The sequence below is a fragment of the Octodon degus genome, unplaced genomic scaffold (assembly GCF_000260255.1).
Source record: "Octodon degus isolate 3935 unplaced genomic scaffold, OctDeg1.0 scaffold00123, whole genome shotgun sequence".
Lineage (NCBI taxonomy): Eukaryota > Metazoa > Chordata > Mammalia > Rodentia > Octodontidae > Octodon > Octodon degus.
This window is the reverse complement of record NW_004524699.1, coordinates 6,542,592-6,567,019: the sequence shown is the minus strand read 5'-3', so window position 1 is coordinate 6,567,019 and position 24,428 is coordinate 6,542,592. Positions and strand designations below refer to the sequence as shown.

The window sequence follows — 24,428 nt, the reverse complement described above, 5'->3', positions numbered from 1 at the left end:
AATAAAAAAATAAAAATAAGGGCTGAGGAGATAGCTCAGTAGAATAAGCACTTCCCTAGCAAATGAAAGGTCCTGAGTTCAATCCCCAGTTGCGCAAAGTACATACATACATACATACATACATACATACATACATACAAGACTGGGTGTGGTGGTGCACACCTGTAATCCCAGCTTTTGGGAGGCTGTAAACAGGTGGATTACCATGTGTCTGATCTAGGAGTGAGACTCTGAACACTCTGTAGACCCTTCCTTAAAAAAACAAACAAACAAAAAACAAAAAACCGAACAAAATTCTGATTTCAGGAAGGCTGGCCTGGCGGGCTCTGAGGGGAACAGGACAGGGTGGGGAGAAGCCAGGAGGAGGGTTGATTCCTCACCCCGCTGCCCCTGCTGTAGTCACCCCGCACCAGGATGCCACCTTCCTGTACACGGAGCCTCTGGGCCGCGTGGTGGGCATATGGATTGCGCTGGAGGACGCCACGCTGGAGAACAGCTGTCTCTGGTTCATTCCTGGCTCTCACACCGGTGAGGACCCCTGCCCTTCCCTGCCACGCCCAGCCACCTCCCCTGGGCTCCCGGGTGGGAGCTGGAGCTTAAGTTCCTTCTCTGCCTCCCACAGGAGGAGTGGCAAGGAGGTTCATCCGCGGCCCTGATGGCACCAGCTACCTGGGCTCAGAGCCGGATCGGGACGACAGTCTCTTTGTGCCTGCGCCCGTGAGCAGAGGTAGGAGGGGTAGGAGCCGGCGGTCGTGCCAGGGGTCTGTGTGTTCTACCACCAGCGGCTCAGAGGCTCGCTTGGGGTCACCCTCCGTGCACCAAGTCACAGCGTGGGAGAGGCAGGGCTGGCCAGGTCCCCAATTCGGGAAGCAGGCGGTTACCAATACGCCGTCCACATCAGGCGAGAATCCAGACATGGCTACTTATGGGATGCTTCTTGGCGCGAACGGTACGATGTCCCTGAGCCTCCACTACCCCACAAGTAAAGTGAGGAAGGCAGCGATGTGATTACGGAGCATGCTTAGCTACAGCGAAGCAGCCCGGCGCCCGCCCGCACAGCGGCGGCACTGCCATTGGCTAAGAGCCCGCCTACTTTGCATGGGAAAGGGGCGCGGAGGTCCAGCTCGGTGGAGCTGCTGCCCGATCCTGCCCACACTGGAAGGCCACAGCGTAGGGAGCCTCATCGCAGGGACCAGTGTCTACAACAGCATGCTTTAGGCACCCAAGCTTTCAGGAACAGGGATGAGGACGGGTAAACTGCGCTGGGGAGGAGGACCATGTCCCTTCGTGCCCCAGGAGGGGGAGCCACAGGGCTGGTGTCCTCCTGCCAGGCGCGCTGGTCCTGATCCACGGGGGAGTGGTGCACAAGAGTGCACAGAACCTCTCGGACCGCTCGCGCCAGGCCTACACGGTCCACCTCATGGAGGCTGAGGGCACTGTCTGGAGCCCACAGAACTGGTAGGTGGCCTGTGTGTGTGTCCCTTGGGGAGCTGCTGGCAGCAGTGGCCCCAGCTTCTCAAGGTCATCTCCTCTGTTCTTTGCAGGCTCCAGCCAACAGAGGAGCTGCCCTTCCCACCACTGTACACCTAAAGGCCTGTGCAGGGCCTGGTCGTCCCCAGAGCCCAGGACCTCGCTGGACCCTCCAGCTGTGGAAGCAACAGTTGTCGTCTTCCCTCCCCCCAGCAGCTCCCTGTGCCAGTATCTGTGCCCCTCAGCCCCACAGACAGAAGGCGAGTGGGCTCCCCCAGATCTCGGTCCCTCTGCCACCCCATGTCCCTGAGCAACGGCCTCCTGAAGGGGTTTAAGGCCCTGAGCAGCTTGGAGCTGCTTCTCCCTTAGACTTCTGAGGAGAGCACTGCAAGACAATAAAAGGGATTTCAGAAGGCAGCTTCGCCTTGGATCTTCTGTGCCAAGTAGCCCTGCTTTCCAGATGACAGCTGGTGGGAGTCCTCCCGCCCCCCAGCCCAGCTTGGCTTCCATGCTGTATTTGTTTATTTTCAGAGGGTCTCAAAACATAGCCCAGGCTGGCCTTGAATACACAAGAGTTCCTCCTGCCTCAGCCTCCTAAGTGCTGGGGTCACAGGCATGTGCCACCATGCCTGGCCTTAGTTTGCATGAGTTGAATAGCTTTGAGTAACTTTTATCCAGCACCCACTGTGTACGGCTGTGCTGAATCCCCACTTGCAGAGGCAAGTCCTCCTATTTGTCCTGTGGTCAAAGGGACCGATTCAAGGAAACGAGCTAGTGACCTGCCCCAGCCAGTCTGAGCTTATCTTACTCTGCTGGGGCGGGGACAGTGGCTCCAGGATAGGAACCAAGTCCCAGGTTCTACTTTGGTATTCTGTCTGCAGCCAGCTTGACCAGCTTGCTCTCAGGCCTCTGGTCAGGTCCTCCACTCTCAAGGGTCCCAAGGGGCCAAATGGGGGCTCCAGAGACCCCTTCCCCCTCAGACATGTGGGGTAAGCACTCAGACACCCAGATCTCGACTGGCTACCAAACTCTAAACCTGTTTAGCCAGGCTTTGACCTGGAGGTCACAAGCTGGGTTTTTACTGGCTGATTGCAGACTGAAGGTGTGTTTGATCTTGGCCTTAGTGCTACAGAAACAAAAACAACTTTTGGGCGGGAGGGAGTGGCTCAGCAGTAAAGCACTTGCCTGGTATATGTGGGGCCTAGGGTTCAATCCCCAGCAAAACCGTTTTTGTTTTGTTTTTTTCCATGTCCAGTACTAGGGATTGAACTCAGAGGCTTCACACTGAGCTACATCCCTAGCCCTTGAGACAGGATCTCATCAAGCTGCTCAGCCTGGAGTCAAGCGTAATTCTCCCGCCTCAACCTCTCAAGTGCTAGGATCACCAGGGATTATAGGTATGCACCACCATGCCCCACAAAATATTTAGCCTTGAGTTTTGAAGACAGGGTCTCACTATGTAGTGCAGACTGGCTTCGAACTCACGGTGATCCTCCTGCCTTAGCCTCCCAAGTGCTGGGATTACGGGCATCTGTCACCACACCTAGAAAAATGTTTTTTAATTGGGAGATTTCATATAATAACCTAGGCAACTGGCAACTAATGACCCCACCCTACTCTCTAGCATGGTGACTAGTGGCTGGAGCCACCTCAAGAGAGCCAGTCACTTCCCTGTCCTTGTTCCTTTCTCACCTGCCCGGGCTCTAGGACCATGGTGCTGGCTTATCCTCTACCCTCTTTAAGGCCCAGAGCAGAAGGCCCTTTGCCTAGGGCCCTCAGGGAGTTGGGGGTAGGGAGGATGGGGTGGGCATAACCAGTCAGTGCTGTTTCTCCAAAAGCTGGCCATCCCCTGAAATGTGGGGCAAAAGGCTTAACTCTCCCCAAGCCCTAAAGAGATGTGTGTCTTCTCTGGAGACCTGGAAGTGATTCCTGCTCCCTAGAGCTGTTTCTGGCTTTTGGCCTTGTTGGGCCAAAGTTCTCAGTCCTGAGAACCGGGTCTGGCCTCAGGGATCCTGCTGGACTCCTTTTCAATGATGCCAAAGGTTCATCTGCTCATCTCAGGTCTCCCAAATTCCTGCTTCTGCCCCAGCCCAGTGCAGCCCCTGGGGACTGCTGTGAGGAAGCTGCTCAGAACCAGAGCCGGCTTGGGCACGGGCCCCCTAGTGGACTAGTCTGGCGTGCCACTTATCTGAGGCTTGGCCGCCAGACAAACGCTAGCAGCACGAAACGTGCAAAGCTCTCAGGAGGGACCCTTGACAAGAAGCCAGAGTCCCGTCAGTCCTTCACCATCAGCACTGTCACCAACATTGGAGGCAGGGTGGGGCCAGCTGAAACAGGGCCTCAGTCCTGTCTGAGCTCCACTGGCCCTTCCTAGCCTAAGGGGTGGAACCTGGTGACGAGGGCACTTTCCAGATTCCTCCTCTAAGCCAAGCCGGGAGTAAAGGTCACGCTGGTTTCCAAGCACAACCCACCAAAGCCCTTGTCTCGCCTGGCCTTCTGCTCAGATCAGGACCTGTCTCGGGCAACGGTGAGTTTTTCTTACTGGAGGCTTGGCACAGGTGGGCCACAGGCTGGCTATGTCACACCAGGTCACACTGTACTGTTATAGATAGGACAACCGAGGCTCAGACTGGTTAATGTGCCCTAGTTACGGTCACTTGGTTAGGACTAATGTGGCCAAGAATTCTGGCCACAATGTGAAGAGTAACTATTATGCTCTGGCTCCAGCCCCCTTCCCCGAACTTCAAGAGAGAAGGGGGCTCTAAGGCACATCCACATTCTCTAAGTAGTTGTACATTCAGCTTTATAAATACCAACAAAACTAAAATCTGAAGAGCTTTGCCCCCTTTATTTCCAGTCCGAATCACCTGAAAACCAAACCCGCTTTTCACCCTTCAGCTCTCTGTACCCAGATGTCCAGCTGCCTCAGGTCCCACGCATCCTCCCCACGTCCCTGTCTCCTCCCTCACTGCCGCTGCATGGGAGCTAGGCCATCAGCAGTATCAGGAGGTAGAGAGGCAGAAGGAGGTTGTCTATCTGCGTAGTGTATGCTTCTAGGAGGGATACGGTGCTAATGGACCCCAAAAGCCAGGCATAGCTGTAATTGAGGTCCACTCCACTGTCAAAGATCAAAATCAGAGCCACAGAAATGATCTGTGCAAATATAGATGTCATGGTCCCCTCAAAAGTCTTCTTGGTTCCAGGCCACCGGATCTCCCCCATGGTGCTGCCGAAGATGGAGGCCACAGTATCACCCACACCCACGGCCAGAACCCCGGCATAGGGCACTAGGGCCCTTACTCCCCCGAGGCTGCCCTTCTGGGTGCAGGGTCTAGGGATCAGCCAAATGGGAAGAGACATGCCCAGGAGCAGGTAGATGTGTGTCAGGATGAGAGGCCCACTGTCTCGCTCATCCAGGAAAAGAGACAGGAGGCTCCGCAGAGTGTGGCCCAAGGGCTTGATGCGGAAGTAGCGCACATACTCCAGGAAGATGAAGACTGCCAGGCATACTGTGGCAGCCACATAGAGCAGTGGCCGATCAAACATAATTCCTGGGATGTAAGTGGCTACCACAATGAAGTGGAAATACTTTCGGGTGATGGCAGGGGCCTGGTGCTTTTTAGATTCAGAAGATGACCGCTTGGCATTCTGATAGAGCACCACCAAGCAGGCCAACATGGCCAGTAGAGACCAATAGATGAGGAGGTAGACTCGAGTTTCCGTCCGGAAGAGGAACTGAAGAAGCCAGAGCACGGGATTCCGGTGGATGAGCCAGTGGAGCCAGGGGAGGACAACTCCAAGGCCCAGCACACAGGTCATGAGGTGGAAGAAGATGGAAGAGGCCCAGGTTCCTGAGTCCATGAAGACAAACAGGGTGCTGAAGAAGATACCCATGAGCACCATCCCCACCACCACCACCAGCAGGAGAAAGTCCACGGGGTCCTCCTGGCTTTCCACCACAGTCAGAGAACGCTTGATAAGCTGGTTGAGGACAAAACTGATGCCACCTAACACCAGCAGGGCCTCTCCAGGAGTGAAACAGCGGGGCAGCAGGTACAGCAGGATCATGTTGAGATAAACAAAGATCAGCAAGACCTCCAGGACTTCGATCACCTCACCCACGCCAAGTGAGTGCTTCATGATATAAATGATGACACCTCCAGCCAAACCTGAGATGGCACAGGTGTTGGTGGGCATCGGGCGAGTGATACCCAGCGCCAATACTGAGGAGAAGAGGGCCACTGCCATGCCAGTGGCTGCCACCACGACGCCAAAGCGTTCGAAGTGTCGGTTCCCTGCAGCCTGGCAGCGCTCCTTCATGACCAGCCCGAGCAAAGGCATGACCATGGAGGCGGGCAGCAGGCCGCTGTTTGCGGTCATCCGGAACTGGAAGACGGCGTTGCCCTGCTGCAGCAGCCGGTCCCACTTGTACTGAACGTAGAAAGCCTGCACTGCGAGGGCCACAGCGCACCATGAGTAGCGGTCCCACACGGCGGCGTGGATGCTCAGCACCACTGCGAACACCACAGCAGCTTCGGCCAGCACCGGCCCGCTCGGCGGTGCCTCGGGAGCTGGGGCCGGACACTCTCGGGTCATGTCTTTAAGCCTGAAGCTCTGAGGAAGCCGGGTGACTAGGGACGCCTCGGGCTCTGGGCCCCTCACCCCGCCAAGCAGACTGGACCCGCAACCTTTTCCAGCTTCGAAGAGGAAGCCCCGTTGCAGTGCATTCACTGCGGCTAGAGGACTGGCGCCGTCACCCCTCCACTGCCAGCAACCGACAGTGCAGACGTCGCCACTCCGCGCTCTTCACACCACCTACCGCCCTTACTGCGGAGGGCTCCACTCCCTGGGCAGCGCCATCTTGGCCGGCTCCGCGTTGCCATCACGTGATCAGAAACCACGCCCATGCTCCAATCACCGGGCAATCACGTGAACGTGACGTGTGGGGCGGGGCCAGGATGCGCGCGCGCGCGTGAAGATGGCGGCGGACGCCGGCAGATTCTGTGTGAGGTGCGGAGCGGGCCGAGTCGGCTGGGGTGGCAGGAAGACGTGAATTCTAAGCCGAGTGGGGGCCTGGAGGGAGTGGGGAGAGAGATGTCGCGGCAGTGGCTGGATGAGCCCTGACCGAAGATACGGGTACCGAGACGCGAGGCGGTTACGTCCAAACGGTCCGCGCGTGGAGCTCTGAGCGCACTTGTCCCGGGGGACTGCTGCTGTCCCCTTCCCTCGGCGCCCGCCTCCGGGCTGATCACTCGGGTCCCTTGATCTCCCTCCTCCCGTCCTATGCCCCTGACGCCTCACCTGCATCTCCTCGCCGACCTGCCTCCCACCCCCACCCCCCGCGCAGCCTCCCCGCGCTCCGCCCGGCGACTGGCGTTCCCCCGATCCCCGGCTCCACTCCGGGGCTGTGAATCCCGCTCCCGTCTCTGTAGTGTTTGTCCACCGCGCTTCCCTCCTTTTCCTTTCCTATGCATGCTTTCAGTCGGACGACTTGCCCGCATCATCCCAGAGACTCCAGGCACAGTTCTCGGCTTTAGGGACGTAAAGATGAATTATTGAAAAGACGTCGCTCTCCCGAGAGCGCTCACCAGCGCCGGATCCCGGAGAAGCGCTTTCCAGGCGCTTTCTCATTCAATCTTCACAACTCCCAAGAGGCGCCTTCGATTACAAGATGACTCAGAAAGCCAGTGCCTAGGTAGCCCCATGATGGAGTGAAGATTCAGATGGGAGACTCTGCGACCCCACAGCTAGAACCACGTCCCCACCTTCCTGCGCTTCGGCTAGAGGAAGTGTCTTCACGGTCACAGCCCTCCTAACATGCTCTGTTCCTATGTTTTTCCTTACTCTATTGGTCTTGTTTATCGCCATCCCCTAAACACCTAGAAGAGCGCGTGAATGTTCCCCATCTTACCCAGTGTCACTTCCTTCAACTCTCTGGAAGTAAGGATTTCTTTTTTCTCTTCTTCCACCAATGCTGCCTCGTGCCTCACTTTTCCAGCTGCTGGGATTACTGGCCTGCCCAGTTTGTATTTTCCTGTGCTGCAAGGCATGTTCTAAGGCCGCATTCAAAGCAGTGGCTTTCTCTTTGAACTAGAGATTAAGAAAACGCTTAAGAATTTTCGTTCCATTGTTGATGCCCTCTGATTTGTAGTTGACTTTAGGCAGGTGGCCTTGTCATTTTGCTCTCCTGTTTTTCCAAATGTGGGTCCCTTTCAGAGGATAGGTGGTTGTGAAGCAACTTCTTGGGCTATATTAATGGAATAATTCCCGTAAATTACTATTTTGGGAGGGTCATGTGGGCCTGGAAGAAAGTCGGTTTGAATACAATGCAGTATTGGAGTTTTGGGATCTTATGTTCTTCATTGAATATATGTTATATTCTGGATGTGCTAACAAATAGAATTGCAGTTTGAAAAGCTTTTGCTGCTGAGTGTGCATCTCGTTTTATACCAGAGAGGTGTACCTCGGGGGAGTCATGTGGGCAGCGGCTGCTTTTATATACTGTCACATGGATTGTAACTTTCTCAGAAGTATTATCTCTGTAGCTTGGCTGTCTCTGCTTTCTCTAAAAGGTCTCAGTTCTAAATTATTATTCCTGACCTCCCAGTAACTTCCAACCAAGGGTTGGGCCATATTAATTGAATAGATCTCTAAACTGTGATGCTGATGTTAGTGTCCATTCACCTTTTTCAGAAATGCAGGTCCAGTTTGTCTGCTAAAACACTGGGCTGGATATTGACGCATTTAAAAAAAAAAAAACAAACAAACTCTGAAATAGGTTGGGGCTGGGGACATGGCTCAGTGGAATAAGCGATTCCCTGGCAAGCACAAGGTTCCACAAAAAAAAAAAAAAAAAAGAAAAGAAAAGAAAAATAGGTTAATTACTTTCTCTTCTTTAGTTTCTCCCCCAAATACTTAGCCCACATTTATTTATTGTACAAATAAATGAGATGCTGTGGCCTGTAATTCAGTTCTTTCAAATATATAGAAAATGTTCACCTGAACCTTTGTATTGAACATCACAGCTCAAGCTGCCTTTGTGTTTTAAGAGTCGTTTGTTCTGGCCTGGCGTGTTACATACCTGTACTCCTAGCAATTGGGAGGCTGAGGCAAAAGGATCCCCATGAGTTTGAGGCCAGCTTGAGCTATATGTTGATTTCAAGGGCAGTCAGAACTACATTGTGACACCATCTCAGAAGAAAAGTAAAAGCAAACCCCATTTGTTCAAATTTCATGTCTCAGTTTTGATGAAGTCTTTCCTCTGTTGCCACTGATGCTTGTTCTGTCATGTTTTGTATGTTCTACATTGTTAGTATTATATCCTGTAGTACGTTCTTTTGGATGATTGTGTAATGTGCATTTAATATATGAGGTTCATCAAGGTTTTAGATTTCTTTATATCTATTCTCAAACCACTGAATATGTGGGCATTGAGGATTTTTTTTTTTAATTTGTGTGTGTGTGTGTGTGTGTGTGTGTGGCCAGCTCAGCCCACCAGGGGGCGGGGCTGGCTGGCATGTGGTGCTCGGGGATTGAACCGCGGTCCCTGTGCTTTACTAAGCTTGTTCTAAGTAGGTGCTTTAGACCGCTGAGCCATCTCACCAGCCCCAAGGAACTGTTAACACTTATTTCCACAAAGATTCTTACTGATGAACTGTTTTCTCTTTCATTCTGCCTCTTCTTAGGACTTACACATAATAGATTATAGGTCTAAGAGAGAAATATTCTCCTTTGATATTGTTTTCATTTGGCATGTGTTTTATTGAGCCACCAGAGTGTGCCTGCCACTATCCTAAGGATAAGGTCTGCTGCTGTAGAACAGGAAAGTTCAGGGGCCGGGGAGATGGCTCAGAGGAATAAGCTCTTCCCTGGCAAGCGCAAGGGCCTGAGTTCAATCCCCGGTTCCGCAAAAAAAAAAAAAAAAACAGGAAAGTTCGCTTTGGTCACCACCTTTGCCTGTTTGCTGGGTGTGCTTTTGAATTCCACCATATCTTCTAGTGGTTAGGAGTCAAGCACTGCTCCTTGGGGCTGGGGAGAGAACTCAGTGGTATAAGCGCCTGCCTGCCAGCGGTATAAGCCTAACATCCTGAGTTTAACCCTGGGACCTTAAAAAAAAAAAGGCTCTTTCAATCCCTGGCTCCTGTATAGATTAACTTTGTGACTCTAGGCAAGTACTTAATCAGCCCCAAACCTTTATTTTCTAATGAGATAAGGAGAATGAGGATGCATGGCTTATTTTATTTACTCTTAAATTTATTTGCAGGGCTCGGTATAGAGCTCAGTGGCACAAGTGCCTGCCTGGCAAGCACCAGGTCCTGAGCTTGGTTCCTGGGTACCAAAAAAAAAATTTATTTTGCAGTGCTGAGGCTAGGCTCCAGGCAAATATGGGCAGCTTGACTACAAGAAAGCAAAGCTGTCTAGTTCATGGCTGGTCTTTGAATCATAGCAGCAATCTTGTCTGTCTCCTCTGGGGAATCACAGCTAACTAGAGACTTTTTTTTTTTTTTTCATTCACCTTATCTTTTTTATTGGATAAGATTTGATCAATATATGCAAACCATGTTTAAATTTTATAATTAGAGACTTTTAAGTTCCAAAGTGAATGCAGAGGCAGCTGCCTTGATACCCCAGCTTTTTGGAATTGGAATCTGCATGATCAAGAAAGTGAATTATTAGTCTGGGCTTGGTGGTGCACAGGTGTTATCCCAGCACGCTGGGAGGCCGAGATAAGACTGCAAGTTCAAGCCCGGGCAGTTTAGCAAGACCCAGTCTGAAAATGAGAAGAAGGGCCGGGAATGTAGTTCAGTATGCAGGTTCTGGGTTCAGTCTCCAGTGCTGGCCCCCACCAAAAAAAAAAAAAAAAAAAAAAGCTCAGACTTTCTTTCCTTTCCATTAATTTTGATGCTAACTCCAGTCTCAGCTGTGAGTTTTGTGTGATTAGTGTCCAATCAATTTTTTGGGGGGTTTTTGAGAAAGGCTCTTGCCATGCAGTATAGGCTGTCCTTCAACTTGCTTGGAGCCCAGGCTATTCTCTAACTCAGGGCAGTCTTCTTCTTCTTCTTTTTTTTTTTTTCCAGAACCAGGGATTGAACTCGGGCCCTTGCACTTGCCAGGGAAGTGCTTATTCCACTGAGCCATCTCCCCAGCCCCTGGGCAGTCTTCTTGTTCAGCTTTCTGAATGCTGGGATTACAGATGTGCACCTCCGTACCCAGCTTCTTATAGCAGTTCTTAATATCTTTTTGAGGGGTGGGGGGCACTTGGAATTGAAGCTCACAACCTCCGGCTTGCCAGGCAGGTGCTGTGCCGGTGAGCTATCTGTAGAGACAGGTTAAAGCAGTTAAGTGGATTCTATTGTAGACAATTTTTTTATATCTCTGTACAAAAATATAGTTTTACTACTATAAGATAACAATATGCAGTGTATTAATTATTATAATTCTCTTACCAACCTGTTTTTTTTTTTGTTGTTGTTTTTTGTTTTTGTTTTTTCTTTTTGCGGAACTGGGGATTGAACTCAGGCCCTTGCTCTTGCCAGGGAAGCACTTATTCTACTGAGCCATCTCCCTGACCCTTCCCCCCTTTTTTTTAACCAACCTGTTTTGAAACTCTTATTTATTTATTTTTTTGTATTTTAGGGAACAGTCTACAGAGTGTTCAGACTCATAGTGATCCGCCTATTTACAGCCTCCCAAGAGCTGAGATTTCTTACTGCTTTTATAATTTTTATTTTATCTTTTTTTTAAAAAAAATACAGGGGCTGGGGATATAGCTCAGCGGCATAAGCACCTGCCTGGCAAGTGTGAGGTCCTGAGTTCCATCCCTGGTACCAGAAAAAAAATTAAGAGATAAAAATAAAGAAAATTGTTTATTTAAAAAAATTTTAAAAATAAAAATAAAAGGGTCTGGGGAGCTGGCTCAGTGGAATAAGTGCTTCCCTGGCAAGCTCAAGGGCCTGAGTTCAATCCCTGGTTCCGCAAAAAAAAAAAAAAAAGTTTTGAGTGCCGGCCGAATAGCTCAGCAGATTAAAGCCTCTGCAAGGCAGGCTCAGGGGCTAAGGGTTTCATCCCTGGGCCTGCCATGCTGGCCCAACACCCAGGGCATGCTGAGAGGGCAGTAGCAACTGGGTGTGGTGGCAGGTGCCTGTGATCCCAGCTCTTGGGAGGCTGCAAACAGGAGAATCACTACTAGTCCGATCTAGTAGTGAGATTCTGAACACCCTTGTAGACCCTTCCCTAAAAATAGAAAAAACAAAACAAACTAACAACAGTTTTAAGGGATGGGGATATAGCTCAGTGGCATAAGCACCTGACTAGCGAGTGCAAGGACCTGGGTTCTTGAACCCTGGTGCCACATGCCATGCAGGTGCCCTGAGCCGGCCACCAGAAACAGGCATGGTGGCACACACTGTAATCCCAGCGCTGGAGAGGCTGAGACAGGAGGATCACTACGAGTCCAACTTGTGGACTGAAACCCTGTACTAAATACATAAAATGTAAAGAAAAGTATGAAACTATTTTATTGAGAACCTATAAATAAGGCAAAAGAAGCAAAACATTAACTGACAACAAAATTACCAGCTTCTGACTCAGAAGAAGTCAGCAGTCAACCTGTAATACATACTATGTCTTTTCTTTCTTTGTTTTTTTTTTGGTGGTTGTTTTTGGCGGAAGCGGGTATGGAACTCAGGGCTTTTCACTTGCCAGGCAAGCACTTATTCTACTGAGCCATCTCCCTGGCCCTATACATACTGTTTCTGAGTTAACCCAAGGAGAAGAAGGTCAATTTGAAATGCCATCCCGTAAGAACTTTAATTTCTGAAACAGGCAAGCTTATTTTACCTGTGCCCAGGTTCCATACAGTGGAATCAGAGCAACCAGTAAGTACAGTGCATGTGCAGTACCTGTGAAGTGAGTGTATATTTCACATATAGTCACTGTGAAAGAGGAACTGCAGTGTAATTTTTTTTTAAATGTAAATATTAAAGACCAAAAAAAGACCAAACTGGTTGTGGGTGGTATGCACTTATAATCCAAGCACTCTGGGAGGGAGGCTGAGGCAGGAGGATCATAAGTTTGAGCCCAGCCTGGGCAAGGCAGAATTTAGCAAGACTCAGTCTGTATTTATTTTTAATTTTTATTTTATTTATTTTTTTGTGGCTGGCTCAGCCTGCCCTGGGGGTGGGACTGGTGAGGAATGTGGTGCTGGGGACTGGGGATCGAAACTTGGTCTCTGCATTGCCTAAGCTTGCCTAATAAGCAGGTGCTTTAGACCACTGACCGATCTTGCTGGCCCCACAAAACTCGAAAAGGGGAAAAAAAAAAAAACAGGCTGAGGTTTTAGCTCATTATAAAGATGCTGGATTCCATCTCTGGTAACCCTCCCTCATTCCCACTAAAAGGTTGAATAAGCCCAATATTCAGGAAGCTGAGGCAGAAGGATCTCCATGAGTTCCAGGCCAGCCAAAGCTACATGGTGAGTTCAAAGCCAGTCTGAACTACATAATAACTTGTCTAAAAAAGACGAAAACAAAATTAAACAAAAAAATAAAAACAGTATCCAGGGAGATGACTCAGTAGAATAAGCACTTGCCTGGCCAGCACAAGTTCAATCCCCAGTTCTGCAAAAAAAAAAAACAAAAAAACTTGATTTGCTCTCAACTGTGTTAATGACAAACACGTAGCAAACTACTAAAACTTAAACTTGATAGTAGTCTACAGACAACTGTGTCCCACATTTATGTGTATTAAAAACAGACAAAACCCATATAAAAAATGTCCCATCCCAAATTACTTCTGTACCAGTCGTCTTGAGAAGCAGTGTCGCCCTCAGCCCCCTCTTCCTTCGCTGTGGTCATGGCCACGGGCTCTTCCTTAGCTGCTCGCTGCTACAGCTTCCCTCTTCCTAGATTTCATCTTAGGTTCAGCAGCCACAAGAAGTGGATCCCACAACAAGCCTTCCAGCAGAATAAAATAGCGAAGGTTATTTCCCCGCGTGCTCCACCCACACGCCCAGCTGGCCTGGCTCTCTGCCCCTCGGGATCATCTTCACAGCTTTCAGATGTGTGTGTACTGATGTCTACGTCTGCAGTGCTGACAGTTTCACAACTCAGTTTCCTCAAAATGCTCACAAGGTTCATCCTAGTGACACCGTCACCCTTTTGACCCAATAGCACATAGAACATAGAATCGGGACCCAGCGGCTGGGTGGGTGAATGGCCAGAAGCGCGTGTGCCAGGCGTGAAGGGTGCCAGTGGACACCTTTTTGCCTCAACAGATAAATGTCAACATCATGCTCGGTAATGGTGTAATTGACAACTTTTCTATCTGGCTGTCATCTTCCCTCCTCTGTCCTTCCCATCCTTCCCTTCCAGTGGTCTCTTCCACTTTCCCCTCACCTTTCCAGATTCCACATATTAGGAAATCGTGCAGTGCTCGTCCGAGTCTAGTTCCACCACGTGTATCTACTTTTTATTTCCCCATTCACCCCGATGGATGCCTAGGTTGGCCCCGTATCTTGGCTGCTGTCACTTGTGCTGCAGTAGACATGAGGACACAGCTGCCCTGTAGCATGCTGCCCTGTAGCATGCTGACTTGATAAGTTGTTTTTTTTTTTTTTTTTTGGCAGAACCAGGGATTGAACTCAGGACCTTGAGTTTTCCAGGCAAGCGCTTATTCTACTGAGCTATCTCCCCGGCCCCAAAGATTGAGGATTTACTCCAGTTTTTTTTTTTTTTTTTTAATGCAGAACCGGGGATTGAACTCAAGCCCTTGTGCTTGCCTGGGAAGCGCTTATTCCACTGAGCCATCTCCCCAGCCCCTAGCATGCTGACTTGAATTCCTTTGGCTTTATACCTAGGAGTGGTGTAGCTGGGCTATGTGGTAGTTCTAGTTTTCATTTTTTCAGGAGCCTGTATACTGACTTCCAGTGACTGGACTGATTTACATCCTTACTGCAGTGTAGAAGTGTTCATTTTTCTTTTCAGTCCGTTTTTCTTTGCACTCCTCCCACATTTTTTGGGTGTTCTTTGTGATAGCCATTCTGACTGAAGTGGGATGGAAACTCAGTGTAGTTTTGATTTGCATTGTCCTAATGGCTACAGTTCTCTCTCTCTCTCTCTCTCTCTCCCCCTCCCTCCCTCCCTCCCTTTCTCTGTCTGTCTCTGATACAGGGGATCACTGTGTAACAGCCCAGGATACCCTTGAAGTGATCCTCCTCCTCCTGCCTCAACCTCCCAAGTGCTGGGATTATAAGCATGCACCATCACTCCCAGCTATTAACATTTTCTTTTTTTGTTTTTTTCTGAGACTAGGACTTGTGTAGTTCAAATGGGCCCTACACTCATTAGTCTAGGCTGGCCTCTTACATCATAGTTATCCTCCTGCCTCAACTTCCTAAATGCTTGGATTACAGGCACCACTATACCCAGCTGTAACATTTTTTATAGCTGGACACTTGTACTTCTTTTGAGAAGTGTCTATTAAATTTGACCATTTATTATTTTTATTTATTTATTTTTAATGTATTTGGTATAGGATCTCACTATGCAGCTCAGACTCATAGTGATCCTATTTTAAGCCTCCCTAGTGCTGGGATTATAGGTGTGTGCCACCAGTCCCAGTCTCGGTGGCAGTTCAGCATGCCTGGCAGTGTAGCCTGCACGACATGTGCTGGGCGCCAAACTCTGGTCCCTGTTCTTGCCCAAGCAGGCACTTAGTCAACTGAGCTATCTCATCGGCCCATAAATTTGTACATTTACTGATTGCGTTGTTGTTTTTGTGTTTTGGTGTTCACTGTGTTGAGTGCTTTCTATATCCCTGATTTTAATCTTCTGTCTGAAGAGTAGCTGGCTGGCAAAGGTGGGCTCTCATTCTGTAGCTTGTCTGTTTACTCTGTTGGCTTTTTTTCTTTCTGTGCAGAAATTTTTTAATCTGAAGCCTAGGTGTAGTGGTGCACAACTATAATCTGAGCACTTGGGAGGCTGAGGTAGGAACATTAACCTGAGTTTGAAGTCAGCCTGGGCTCCCAATTTGTTGTTGTTGTTGTTTTTTCTTCAATAATTTGTTGATTCCTGCTGTCATTTTCTGTGTTGCTTGAGTCTTGCTCAGGAAGTCTGCTTGTGCCTGTGGCTTTAAGCATGTTTTCTTTTAACAGTTTCAAAGCTTCAGGTCTTAATGTCTAGGTTTTGGATGTTTTGAATTTTTTTTTTCCTCTGGTGCTAGGAATTAAACACAGTTCCTTGTACTTGCCAGGCAGGTGCTGTGCTGCTGAGCTACATCCCTGGCCTAAATTGATTATTGATTTCTTTTTAATTGACTTTTTTTTCTTTTGAGGCAGGGCTCACTGTGTAGCCAGGCTGGCCTTACACTCACAGCGATCCTCCTGCCTCAGTCTCCCGAGTACAGGGATTACAGGTGTGCACCACTACACCATGCCAGTTTGAGTTGATTTTGTACAGTGTGAGAGATTGGGATGTAGATTCAGTCTTCTGCACCACGGGTCTTGCGTTTCCCCAATACTCTTAAAGAGGCTGTCTTTTCTTCTGTGCACATTGTCGACTCCTTGTCAAGAGTGAGATAACTTTAGTGCCTGAGTTTGTTTCTGTGTTTTCTGTTCTGCCTCTTTGGTCTTTGTCAGTTTTTCTGTCAGTACCATTCCATTTTTGTTACTGTGGCTTTGAAGGACAATTTGAAATTGGGTGTTGTGATCCCTGCAAACTTGCTTTTTGCTTGGGATTACTTTGCCTATTCTGTTTCTGTATGAATGAAAAACATTTTTAGTTCTACAAAGAATATCTTTGGAATTTTTATAGGGATTGCCTTGAGTCTGTGGATCACTTTACGGCCATTTGGGCAGTATTAAGTCTGCCAGGCCATGAACCTTGGAGTCTGCCTGTATGTTGCCTGTGATTGAACCCAGGCCTCATGTGTTACATGAGCACAATAATATTTTATTTATTTATTTATTTTTACAAAATATTTTACAGGGCTGGTGAGATGGCTCAGTGGTCTAAAGCCCCTACTTAGAACAAGCTTGGCAAAGCACAGGGACCGCGGTTCAATCCCCCAGCACCGGGGCCGGGGAGTTAGCTCAGTAGAATAAGTGCTTGCCTGGCAAGTGCAAGGGGCTGAGTTCAATCCCCGGTTCTGGAAAAAAAAAAAAAAAAAAAAAAAAAAGAATCCCCCAGCACCACATGTCAGCCAGACTTAATATTAACAATTGGCTTTTTATATTTACTTGTGAGTTTGTCCAAGGCCCAGGGCAAGAGACTCATAGAAAGTACACCTCTGTGAGTCACTGGTTTAATTTTCTGTTAATACAGATTTATTGAACAAATAAGTAAAGTGACAATTATATTTTTTATTTTTTATTTATTTTTTAAAGCATTTATTTTTTTTCAATGTTTCCTTTATTTATTTGTTTGTTTATTTATTTATTTTATGGACAGCTCATCCCAACCTGGCAGCTGAGCTGGCATGGCATGTGGTGCTGGGGATCGAACCGAGGTCCCTGCATGCTTGCTTAAGCAGGCGCTTAAGACCACTGAGCTATCTCGCCAGCCTGATAATTACATTTTTTAAAAAGGCATATTAAAAAAAAAAACTTTCAAGGTTTGTTTTTTTTTTTTTTATTTTTTTTGTGTGTGTGTGTGTGTGTGTGTGTGTGGCCAGCTCAGCCCACCAGGGGGCGGGGCTGGCTGGCATGTGGTGCTGGGGGATTGAACCACGGTCCCTGTGCTTTGCTAAGCTTGTTCTAAGTAGGTGCTTTAGACCATTGAGCCATCTCACCAGCCCGAGATTTATGATTTTTAGGTGTGTTTAAATTTCTTTTGAGACGCTGGGGAGATAGCTCAGTTGAATAAGCTTTTGCCTGGCAAGCACAAGGGCCTGAGTTCAATCTCCGGCTCTGCAAAAAAAAAAAAAAATTCTTTTGATTAAGGCTGGCCAAATAGCTCAGTTGATTAAAGCACCTGCAAGCAGGCTCAGGGACTAAGGTTCAGTCCCCAGGCTTGCCAATCCCTGGGCTTGCCGTGCCAGCCCTGCCCACAGGGTGTGCTGATGCTATTGATTCATTCATTTCAGCTCTGTGACTCCCAGTTTGTTCTGTGCTAGTAGTGTCCTCTCTACTTGTTATGGGTGAGCTTGGAGTCTGAGATTTCATTTTGCTTCTCCTCATTTTGTACAGCACTGTCCTCTGACCTTTGTTGTAGAGCTTTGGTGCAGTTATAACCTTAGCACCTACTGAAATTCGGGTGCAGATCTACAAAGTTTGAAATTATCCAGCTGGGCCTGGCTTGGGTCTGGCTGCTATGCTCAGCTCCCTCTTGCTACAGCCCTTGGGATTGAACCTTTTGTGCCCCTCTGGCAAGATGTTCTGCTCCTGACTAGCTGGGTGGTTCTGTCCCCCACTCTCTCTGCAGGGACTGCAGCTGCAGTTTCACCCCAGGCCTGTATGCCAAGCCTGAGCTGGGTCTGAAGGGGACAAGGGGACACTCTCGTCCGGGCCTGGGCTTGGGCTGGATCTGGAGGTCCCGAGAACACAGCAGAAGTTCTCACTCGGTGGGCGTGGGAGGCGCTCTAGAGTGGTGGGGGGGTCCCAAGGGCACGGCAGAAGGTCTCACACGGTGAACCTGGGTTTGGACTGGAGAGGTACGGCGGGCGCAGGGTAGCCGGAAGCTCTCCCAGTTGCACACCATGAGGTGTGCTGAGACAGCAATTGAGACTGGGCGTGGTGGTGTGCGCCTGTAATCCCAGCCCTTGGGAGACTGTAAACAGGCAGATCACTATGAGTCCGATCTAGTAGTGAGACCCTGAACACCCTGTAGACCCTTCCCAAAGAAAATACAAAACAAAAACAGTAAATAACAAAAATAAATTTCTTTTGATGAGAAAACCCTGAAAGACAGTTTTGTTGTTGTTGCTGTTGTTTGTGGCCTGCTCAGCCGGCCCTGGAGGCTGGGCTGGTGCAGCATGCAGTGCTGGGTTGGAACTGCAATACCCGCCCTTGGCCTGAGCTTGCCTAAGTAGGTGCTGTAGACCGCTGAGCTATCTCACCGGCCAACCCTGAAAGACAGTTTTTGAAGATGGTGTTTTTATTACAGTCTTCACGGGGAAAGCAGTTTTTTAATTTTTTGGCTTTTTGAGACAGGCTCTCTGATTCAGATGCCCCTGAACTCACTGTGTAGCGCCAACAGGTCGGGCTTGTGGTATGCTTTCTAAATGGCGTTATTCAGGTTTTTCTTCAAGGTATCAGTTTAGGATATTATAAGATGGGGCACCTATTCTTTTTATAACTTTCTTGAGAGTGTGTCTTGGTCTCACTGTGTAGCTCAGGCTAACCTCAAACTTGAGGCAGTCTTTCTGTTTCAGCCTCCCAAGTGCCTGAATTACAGGTGTTCACCTCTGTGCCCAGCTTGAGCGCATGTGTAATGATTACATTTTGAGATTAATTCTAGGGTCTGGTGAGATGGCTCAGTGGTCTAAAGCACCTACTTAGAACAAGCTTAGCAAGGCACAGGGACCGCGATTCAATCCCCCAGCACCACATGCCAGCCAGCCCCGCCCCCTGGTGGGCTGAGCTGGCCACACACACACACACAAATAAAAATTAAAATTAAAATTAAAAAAAAAATTGAGATTAATTCTAGATTTAACCCCCAAAAGGTATATTGTGAAGTTCCAGAGGCCTGGGTGAAAGCAAGAACTGGGGTAAGCTTTCCCCACTGCCCAGGGAGGGCCCCTGCAGCACCATTGATTCCTATTGTAGTTAAAAGGGAAACTTTCACAATGTCTGGAGTTCGTGATGTCCTGCAAATGAAGGAGGAAGATGTCTTCAAATTCCTTGCTGTAGAAACCCGCTTGGGTGATACCATCCTTGATTTCCAGATGGAACAGTATACAAAAGGAAAAGTGATGGGGTCTACATCAGAAATCCGAAGCAGACCTGGGAGAAGCATGTGCCGTAGCAGGAGCCACAGTTACCACTGAAAAACTGCTGGCAGCATCAGTGTCTTCTAGGAAGCCCGGCGAGTGAGCTGTGCTGAAGTTTGCCGCTGCCACTGAAGCTAGGCCTGTTGCTGGCCACTTCACTCTTGGCTGTCCCTAACCAGACCCAGGCAGCCTTCCTAGAGCCTCCTCCTCAATCCCAGGGCTAGCCACCAGCCCCTTAGTGAGGCGTCAGTGTTCCTCTGGCAGCGTGCTCCATAGGACACAGATTTGCCTCTGTGCTAGGTGGACATAGTTGTCCTGTGCAGCAGTGAGGGAGCTCACTCCGTGGGCCTCATGCTGTATGCGTGGCCCATCTCCCTCTAAACATCCTTGGGAGATCATCCCTGCTTCTGAGGAGAGCCTGAAGAGATTGAAAGGGAAGAGCAGGCTGTGACCAAAGAGGAATTTCAGGGCAAAGGGACTGCACCAGCTCGAGTTCACTGCTGTTCAGCCTGCGGTTGCAGACTGGTCTGAAGACATGCTGGTGCCCTCAGTCCTTGCTGAAGGCAGAGTGCTCAGCTGGCTCCAGAAGGCTGGTCTGCAGCCCCCAATGTGTAGGCCACCTAGTAGGCACGTAAGCAAAATGGAAATGAAGCTGACGGAAAATAAACCACCAGTTTATTTCTTTTTTTTTTTATTTTTGGTGTCGGGGATCGAACTCAGGACCTTGCACTTGCCAGGCAGAAGCTTATGCCACTAAACTATCTTCCCCAGTCCCCCAAAACACCATTTTTTTTTTTTTTTTTTTTTTTTTTTTTTTTTTTGGTACTGGGGATTGAACTGAAGACCTTTTGCTTGGTAGGTAGTCACTGAAGCCACTGAGCTATCTCTCCGGCCCAAAACACCAATTACTTAAAAAAACAAACAAAAAAAAAAACAAAAAACACTGGGGTAAGCAGATGGGGGGTGTAGTGTATTTGAAAGCACACTGGGGAGGGACTCAGTTCATAGCTTTTATTATTTTGTTGTCTGACTCTGCTTGTGGCATCTACTGGGACATCATTAGTAAATGAACTAGTACTCTTCACAGTGACTGTTAAACTTTACTTCATTGAGGATGTTAATTTATTTTAGGGAAGGGTCTACAGGGTGTTCATGGTCTCACTACTAGATTGGACTTGTAGTGATCTGCCTGTTTACAGCCTCCCAAGAGCTGGGATTACAGGCACTCGCCACCATGCCCAGTCTCTAGCCTTTATTTTTAAGACAGGATCTCACAACTTGCCTCAGGTTGCAGGCTTACCTGATTGTTTACAGTAGTGGGGTTGAATTCGGGGCTTTGTGGGCATGAGGCGAGTCCTGTATAGCACAAGCCCCCTCTCTAGCCTTAGTGATCTCTTAAGTGTGTTGAAATATGGTAGCATTTGTACTAATATTGTTTAGACAATAGATCGTGTCTGCATCTTGTACTCTGGATAACTACTGTGAAGACAACAATATGCAATGTATTAATTATTGTAACTATCTCCTGGGGCCTGCTGTACCCCCACGGCACACTGAAACAGCAATTGAGACTGGGCATGGTGGCGTGGGCCTAGAATCCCAGCTCTAGGGAGCCTGTAAGCAGGCAGATCACTATAAGTCCAATCTAGTAGTGAGACCCTGAACACCCTGTAGACCTTTCCCTAAAATTTAAAAAGAAAAAAGAAAAAAAATATATTGTAACTGTCCTACTAACCTGTTTTGAAACTGTCTCATTGCTATTTCTCATTAAAATTAATACAAAATTAAAAGAAGAAATATAGCAGTTTTTAGTTTGTTTGTTTTGGTGGAACCAGGAATGGAACTCAGGCCTTTGTGCCTGCCAGGCAAATGCTTATTTTACTGAGCTATCTCCCTGGCCTAGACTTCAGTTTTTTAATCACAGTATCTGTTTGGTTTATGTTAAAATCTTTTTTTCTGTTTTTCCCCAAAGAGCCAATCCCCCCCCCCCGCGACCCCCAGAGCTGCTGGGCATGTTTAGATTAAAATCTTACATTTTAGTTTCTTCATTTTAAAAATTTGAGGGCTGGTGAGTTGGCTCAGTGGTCTAAAGCACCTACTTAGAACAAACTCAGCAAAGCGCAGGGACCATGATTCAATCCCCCAGCACCACATGCCAGCCAGCCCCGCCCCCTGAGCTGGCCACACACACACACACACACACACACATAAATAAAATAAAGTTTTTTTTAAAAAAAAATTTGAATATTAAACTTCTCATAGTATAAGTTACTTTCCAAAATTTTAGCATGCAGACTTGTATATTGACTTTTTTACTGTTAATCAGTAGATAAAATAGCAGTGAGGTAGCTTGTCAAGTTTATGTAGCCTAGAGGCCGGGGAGATGGCTCAGTGGAATAAGTGCTTCCTGGCAAGTGCAAGGGCCTGAGTTCAATCCCCAGTTCTACAAAAAAAAAAAAAAAAAAAAAAAAGTTTATGTAGCCTAGAAGATAATGACTTTGCTGTCATCTTTCAGAAGCAGTAGAGAACTATGGACAATTCTGCTTGGAAGATCAGCTCTGAGAGAACTGGTAAGTGGCAGTGGTGCCTCCCCAGCACCCCCCAACCGGGCCTTTATACTTGCCAGGCAAGTGTTTGTTCTACTGAGCCATCTCCCCAGCTCCGATAGTGGTGCTCTTGAGTGAGTTCTGATTTTTGATGTGGGTGTTGCTTATATTAAGCCTTCTCTTTGAAGTAGTAAATAAACACATTTTATATTAAATGTTATCTTATATTAAAGCTTTTCTTTGCTTTTCTTTAACATGGAAACGTGTTGTGAGTTGGCGCTGAAGTTTCCCAGATCTCCCTTTCTTTGTCCCTTTTCTGAATGGGTACCGCTGTTGGTTAGCTGCTGAGAGTAGGAGACAATTGTGTGCTATCTCAGGCTGACTCACAGGACTTGCTCTCTCATTTTCAACTTCCCTTTTCTTCATTTTCCTTTCAGCTCCCCCCCCTTAGGTCACAGCAGCTGTGGCTTCAAGGACATTGCCAAGTATGTGTCAGTACAGGGTCGTTCTGCTCACCATCTAGGCCTTCTGACCCTGTGAGGATAATGAGTTAAGATGGTTTTATCTGTAGTGCTGGGGACTGCACTGGGCCTCGCGCCTGTCCTGAGCCTGTTCCTTACCGCTTTGCAGCAAATTATATTTCCAACCCTTACGTTTTATTATAATTAATGTAATGAACATTACATCCATTTTGGTGTTAGGACTTTTTGATATGCCTGCATCTGCTAACTCCATATCTAGAAGAATTTTCAGAGAAGAAAGTCCTCAAAAGATTTGGTGCAGAAAGTGTTTCAGCACATTATTTAAAATAATGAAGAATTATACTCATCTGAAGTATATCAAACATTAAAAGAATGGTAAATTATGGTGTAGCTACTTGTAAAATATTGTGCAACTGCTGGAAAGTATATTTATCATGATTTTAATATGATTTTTTTTTTTTTTTTTTTTTTTTTTTTGCGGAACCAGGGATTAGAACTCAGGCCCTTGGGCTTGCCAGGGAAGCGCTTATTCTACTGAGCCATCTCCCTGGCCCAATAATATGATGTTACTATGCTACAGTGGTAAAGAAAAGGAGGGTACGGAGTTCTGTGTTGAAAGTGCTTTAAACTGAGGGAAAAATACATTTAAGAAAAAAACTCAAAGGATTATATAATTCTCAGTGTGATCCTGGAGTCTGATTAAAATTGTATTTGTGTAATTGCCTTGTTCTTTTCCAGGATCAGATTGAAGCAGAACTGAATAAACATTGGCAGCGGTTATTAGAAGGGCTTTCTTACTACAAACCTCCCAGGTATGACTGCACCATGCCTATGAGTTGGAGATTCCCCAGAGGAAGCCACATCGCTTATCCTTATATATATACTTCTGTGATGTTGTCGGGTAACTAGGTCAGAGATAAAGCAATTTGCTTATCAGCAAAAGGTTGGGCATGGTGGTGTATGGCTGTAATCCTAGCACTTTGGAGGCAGAGGCAGAGGGATCACTGTGAATTTAAGGCCAGTCTGGGCAACATATCGAGACCCTGTCTCAAAAAACTGAAATAAAGAAAAATATGGCACATTTTTTCTGCCTGATGAAAGGGAAATTTATTCTAGAAATTTAATATAGAATCCAGTTATCTGACCCTGTCTGGGGATGAGCATTTATTATGTACTCAACCAGCTTTCTAAGACTTGGGGTTCACTATCTGTGTGAGCACCAAGTGGGGATATAGCAGTGCACAGTGATAGCTGACAATTCAGTGTTTAGCTAACTATTTATTTATTTATTGTATTTTTTTAGGGAAGGGTCTACAGGGTGTTCAGGGTCTCACTACTAGGTTGGACTCATAGTGATCCGCCTGTTTACAGCCTCCCAAGAGCTGGGATTATAGGCTTGTGCCACCACGCCCAGTCTCAGTTGTGGGCTCAGCAGGCCCCGAGGGGCGGGGCCGGGGTGGGACCAGCAGGGCTGGCCCTGGATGGAACCTCAGCTCCTGTGCTTGCTTGCAGGCACTTTAATCCGCTGAGCTATTGCCAGCCCAGAACCTATTGTTTAGCTTTAGCCTTTATGTTGTGGATTTGTGAAATGTAAGAATCTCTGTTTAACAAAAGAATCCAACATTATGCTTTAGATCAGAGCATGGTCATTTGTGACATTTTAGGATTGTTTTGGATTTTAATGGTGCTGGAACCTTTGGCCTTGTGCAGGCTAAAGACAAGGCCTCCACTGTGCTCCTTTCACAGGAGGATTTGACACTGAATAGACTTTTTATTTTCTTTTTTAACTAAAACTAAACTCTGGGCTTCATCAGAACATTACTGTAATGGAACACTACCAGTTTTTTCACTGATGTCTTCTTTTTGTTCCAGAGCCCAGTCCAGAATATGGCAGTGCACTTTGTATACAGTCATGTCTCCTCAGCCTCCTCTTAGCTCTGACAATATGTCAGATGTTTTCCTTGATTTTGATGACCTTGAGCTTTTTTTTTTTTTTTTTTTT

The 24,428-nt window shown here is 47.7% G+C and overlaps 3 protein-coding genes across 3 annotated transcripts in view; 2 read left to right on the top strand and 1 right to left on the bottom strand.

The window, feature by feature from the left end:
- The window catches only part of Phyhd1 (phytanoyl-CoA dioxygenase domain containing 1), a 12,635-nt gene extending 10,954 nt beyond the window's left edge, over positions 1 to 1,681 (top strand). Inside the window, exons 7-10 of the mRNA XM_023700254.1 lie at positions 400 to 528; positions 623 to 727; positions 1,332 to 1,458; positions 1,545 to 1,681. Coding sequence (XP_023556022.1) covers positions 400 to 528; positions 623 to 727; positions 1,332 to 1,458; positions 1,545 to 1,590 — 407 coding nt within the window. The 3' untranslated portion in view covers positions 1,591 to 1,681. The remainder of the gene's footprint in view (positions 1 to 399; positions 529 to 622; positions 728 to 1,331; positions 1,459 to 1,544) is intronic.
- Positions 1,682 to 4,297: 2,616 nt separating this feature from the next.
- Dolk (dolichol kinase) lies at positions 4,298 to 6,338 on the bottom strand. The gene has a single exon (XM_004640470.3). It carries the CDS (start codon positions 6,064 to 6,066, stop codon positions 4,456 to 4,458), a length of 1,611 nt encoding a protein of 536 aa, XP_004640527.1. The 5' UTR covers positions 6,067 to 6,338; the 3' UTR covers positions 4,298 to 4,455.
- Positions 6,339 to 6,422: 84 nt separating this feature from the next.
- The window catches only part of Nup188 (nucleoporin 188), a 57,759-nt gene continuing 39,753 nt past the window's right edge, over positions 6,423 to 24,428 (top strand). The window contains exons 1-3 of the mRNA XM_004640471.2: positions 6,423 to 6,480; positions 21,914 to 21,968; positions 23,165 to 23,238. Of these exons, the coding sequence (XP_004640528.1) occupies positions 6,449 to 6,480; positions 21,914 to 21,968; positions 23,165 to 23,238 (161 nt within the window). The 5' untranslated portion in view covers positions 6,423 to 6,448. The remainder of the gene's footprint in view (positions 6,481 to 21,913; positions 21,969 to 23,164; positions 23,239 to 24,428) is intronic.